This window comes from Ixodes scapularis, unplaced genomic scaffold (genome assembly GCF_016920785.2).
Source record: "Ixodes scapularis isolate PalLabHiFi unplaced genomic scaffold, ASM1692078v2 PGA_scaffold6__148_contigs__length_123643588, whole genome shotgun sequence".
NCBI lineage: Eukaryota > Metazoa > Arthropoda > Arachnida > Ixodida > Ixodidae > Ixodes > Ixodes scapularis.
In genome coordinates, this window is record NW_024609881.1 from 111,523,621 (window position 1) to 111,528,489 (window position 4,869).

Below are 4,869 nucleotides of genomic sequence, written 5' to 3' on the forward strand. Positions count from 1 at the left end.
CTAATCGCTGAAAGTATAGATAAAGAAGACATTTTTCAAGCGGCGCGTCTATATTTAAAGACAAACTATGTATAATAAGTGACATTCCAATGTCCGTTACACGGGACACCTTGCAAGCTGCTTCTCACGGGCTGTCATTTTGGGATTGTAGTACTGGCGACCGTGGAGCGACAGGCGAAGGATCCCAGTGTTAAGCTCCTGTCAGACGGCGTTCTAAAGGTCCTTTTCGCTAAGCTCCTTTATAAAATCGGCCAATCTGCTCGCGATGTTGAGTGCGCACGTGCCCTACGGAGCGAGCCGCTTCGCCAATTTTATAAAGGAGCTTGTTCTAAGGGCCTTCAAAAATGCCCGTCTGACAGGGACGTTACAGAAGTGACGCTCAAAATTACAGTGGCTGGCGTGCGGGCTCAACGTCACGGACGTCTATTTGCAGTTTGTTACAGGCACCAAAGAAAACCCTTTAACCTTTGAAGGTAAAATCCTGTGAAGTGTGCCTATTTTTATTGATCCAGGAATCGATGCCTCGTTTTAGTAGCCATCAAGATGTTTCTTGCTCGTTACCCCCTTTCTACAAAAATTGTGGTCATAACATAATACGGCTGACATATTTTAGTTATATTACAGGGTGAAGGAATTCAATTTGTACTTTTATTTTGTTACGATCTGAAGTCTCTGCGAAAACTGACTGCTTATTTGTCTCGTATTGCGCAGCACAGCGGTTTATATAGGAAACTTTATCGCCATTGAAAGCATAGTGTACTCGTGGCAATTGCATTCGGTGCAGTATAGGGTAAAGGAAGGTGACTAAAATATAGAGTATTACTTTTTGATTTTTTTTTTTTTCAACTCTCTCTTGTATCATTATGTTTTCACAGGTTAAATACTCTGCCTCGACTCACTGTGGACAGGTACGACGAGTGCAGTCGCGAGCTTACAGCTGCAGAATGTGTGTTACCCTTTCCACCGCTCGTACAGCTGGGACCAGGGCCGTACCCAGAAAAAAATTTCGGGGGGGGGGGGGGGGGGGGGGGGGGGGGGGTTTCGGGGACAACGGCGGCCATTTTAAAAGTGTCTATTGTCTTATTTTCGCCTATGAATCATGTGCATCGGTGGTATATAATGGAGAGTTACAGCAAACCGGAGAACCGGTCCCGGTTTGGTACCCGGTAGCCGACCGGCGCCACTGCGCGTGCGCAGAGGTGGAGATTAAAATCGGCTGGCTGCAAGTGCACCGACCAGGGCCGTACCCAGAAAAAAATTTCGGGGGGGGGGGGGGGGGGGGGGGGTCAGAACCCCCTAACCCCCCCCCCCCCCCCTGGTTACGGCCCTGGCTGGGACACTTACTAAAGCTATTATGACCCATTACAGTAATCGCCTGCATTCTGTCATCTTTTTCTATTCGACTGTGTATACTCGTTCCGAGCATGCACGGCAGCTCTCTTCTGCGGAATCTACTGCCCCACAGCCCAACGACTCGTCATTTTTTTTTCCCCTTAGATGATGAATGCTAAAAGAATTGTATTGCTCCATTTCACTCGATGAGGCCAATCAAACGCCGCCAAAAGTGCATCGTAATGACGCTCATCGTCTCTCTGCGTTTGCTATCCCCGACCAGGCCGATTACGTGCGTCCGTATGAGGAAGAAACACTCCTCGGACAGTGTCTGCAGACTAAATGGATGTTAATAGTTATACCCTTTGTAACGGGTGGCAGCTTGTGCCACCTAGCCTACGTCTAAAAAGAAAAACATATGATTTCTCCCGCCCTTCTATGCCAATTTTCTCCCCCCTAACTATCCTTTGTCCCGTCTTTTGTATGGTGTGTCACACCATAGCCTCCTATATACTGACAAATCCTGGCAGATCGCCACGACAAGCGGCCGCCGAAATGGAAAAGGTGGAGCGGCAGACAGCAGATGAGAGGAGAGCCACGTGAGTGGCGCCCCGCTGCGGCTAGCCGCCGAAACACACTTTTCCGGAGCGAACAAGTGTGTTTCGGGTCCTCGCCGGTGCAAAAGCTGTGCGCTGACGTCTAGGTCCCCCGAGAAATGTTCTGTGCTACCAGATCCTCGCGCTCCAAATCTGCGACCGGGCGTTGGGCACCTTATGGCTCGGTCGCCGAACTGCCAGGCTTTGTGAGTATAGGGGAGGCTATGGTTACACCTTCCCGTTCAGCTGTCGACACAATCCAATCTAATCAAGAGACACCTCGAGTAAATTTTTTTTTTTTTGGTTATCTCGCATGTTTGATAGTAATTTTTGGCGCTCATAATGTCGGAGCAGATGTGAGTACAATGTAGAGTGCTGGCACATGCCACTGCCTCGTGTTGTTAGCATTTCTGTCTGGTTCTTTGAATGAGGTGGGTTTCTTGATGAGCGATGTCTAACCCTGCCTCTCCGAGTGAGTCTGAGACTTAATTGGATGTCTGGATGGAACAGAACAAACGATTTGTATACCAGGAATAAATCTCTTTTTGCGTGTTGTTAAATCGGCAGAACCATTTGCGTATCTTGTATGGATGATTGCTTGTCAACCTAATCTTATTAACCCCGTGCGAGAACGAATCAATAGAGAAAAATAACATCGTAATTGATCCTCATGGAATCTTAACAGTGTGTCATCCGGATGCCTTTAGAGATTTCTTGGCAGTTCACGTGTAAATTATTAATCGTTCACGATCCAACACATACGAGAACAAAACAGCACACTGTACAATTGCTATGAATGCCAGGGCTAACGGGTTTGTATATACAGGTGAAACAGGAAAGAAGCAGGAACATTGTTGTATTTACAGTCTCCGTCATCATCATCATCGTCTTAGAACATTTGACACAAATGACCTTACCACTGGTTACTCGGAACTGACACCACATATTTCACACTCATCGTCGTGATGCAAATACAGTTATTACAAAAAACAAAAACAGCGGTTATGCTTATAGTTAACTGTGTGGCTGAATAGTACCTCTGAGCCGTGACCACCAGCCAGCGAGAAGACCGGGTCGGCTTACCTCATTACTTCGGCTAACGTATGGTGCCAACAGCGACTGGAGACTCACTTCAGCACCTGGTTCGCGCCGAATCCTGTTTCGCCTTTAAACGTCTCAGTCGTCTGGTATCCCGCGTGGGGCTCTGGTGTTGTTGCCGTCGGGGACCTTGCCTTCGTGTTGAGAGCACTGGGACGTGAGTGCACAGCAGCTGAAACCGTTGCGACCGATGTCCACAAGGCTTCGGTCACCAGACAATCGCGATTTCACTTTCTCTCACATGCGACGTGACATTACCAGAAAAAGATGTCTGCACCAAGATTCTATCACGTGGCTTTGTTTCGTTTAAGTCTGGAAGTTTTTTTGTTTTGTTTTTTTTGGGGAGGGGGGGTGCTGCCCATATTCAACATGCGACTGGCTTGGCATGTATTGGATCTTACAATGTTAGATTACCCTTTTTACCCGAATATTAGGTTCGATTATCGCTCGTCAGAAATGCCCACAAAGGCATCCGATAGAGAGGAGCGTACTCACACCGAAGAGTAGAACGTGTTCTGTCTTGCCTTCATCTACGTCCTTATTCGAAGGTTGGTGTTCGTTTACATGAGGCCATCCGTCTGCTTTGCAGAATATAGTGCCTTATTTAAAAGGCAGCCACCGGCGGTTTCATCGGGTCTCAACGCAGGCGCATCGTCCGGTTCACGTGACCATCACGTGATGCCGCAAGCTCGTGGGTCACCATCGAGAAGACCTCACACCGGAAGGCAGTTCAGAAGCGCCCTTGGTCTTCTCCTGGTATGAGAACTTGCGTCTCAGGAGCACCTCCGTTAAGACTAGTCGGTGTCGGACTGTTGTTGCTCGCTGTCTTGGCCTGCAACGCGTCCTGCGACGCATCCTGCAACGCGTCCTGCGTGGCGTCTTCGCCCGCAGCGTCTTGTTCCACGTCCTGCGGTCCTTCCTCGGGCAGCGTCGGCTGGTGCGTTTTGATGCCCACGGGCGCCACGCTGTACAGCGAGTCCCTGGAGCCGACCAGCCTCGCCCTCCGCACGATGGTGTGGGTGTTATCAGGCGTGATGAACACTTTGATGAAGTACAGCACTCCGCCGGTGGCGATGAAGATCAGCCCGACCGTCTGGGTGTAGCTGACGTTGGCACCGACGCCGATGAACAGTAGTACCAGGCCCGTGACGAGGAGCAGAGTGCCCAGGTACATGAGCAGGCGGGAGCGCTGTTCTTGCAGCGTGGTTCGTACCAGGCGGTGTCCAGGCAGCGAGCTGAGGGTGCTGAGGCTGGCTGGCCGCTGGGAGAGGGAGTTGACGCTGCCCTGCCTGGAGCCTGCGGACAGGGTGCGACCGGTCTTGCTGCGGCGCCGCTCCCGGCGCACCGCCACCGCGGGCATGGCCGAGATCATGGCTCACGCTGGGCCGCAGCAGCGCCCGCCGCACCGCTGCGAGCTGCGGAGAAACAAATTAAGATCGTGTCATCGGCGTTTCTAAATGGTGGAACGTGGCTAAAATCAGTCATTTCTATACACGGGCCGCATTAAGGTCACACCAGCTGCCATTGTGGTGGTGCGCACGCACCTTCCGCAGTGCGCATTTCGCATCACCGAAATTGTTTTTACTCGAAAGAACAATAAGATTGATCAATTGGCGTGGTGCGATGATCACGTGACACGTGCGAGACATGTACACTGTCTCGGCGATGACTGCGGGCTCTTCGCTCGATCACTAAAAAGGAGTCTGCAAGTTCACTTTCCTGCACAACGGGGAGACAGCCAATCCCGGTGAACAACATGATTTTAGCCAACGACGAAGCTCAGAATACGATTAGAACAAGTGAAATATCATGCGCATTGTCCCTGTGCACATAACTTTTTTTG

General features: G+C 50.4%; 1 protein-coding gene across 1 annotated transcript; it reads right to left on the reverse strand.

The window, feature by feature from the left end:
- Positions 1 to 3,756: 3,756 nt before the first annotated feature.
- On the reverse strand, positions 3,757 to 4,398 carry LOC8033305. The gene has a single exon (XM_029978190.4). It carries the CDS (start codon positions 4,396 to 4,398, stop codon positions 3,757 to 3,759), a length of 642 nt encoding a protein of 213 aa, XP_029834050.2.
- Positions 4,399 to 4,869: the final 471 nt, after the last annotated feature.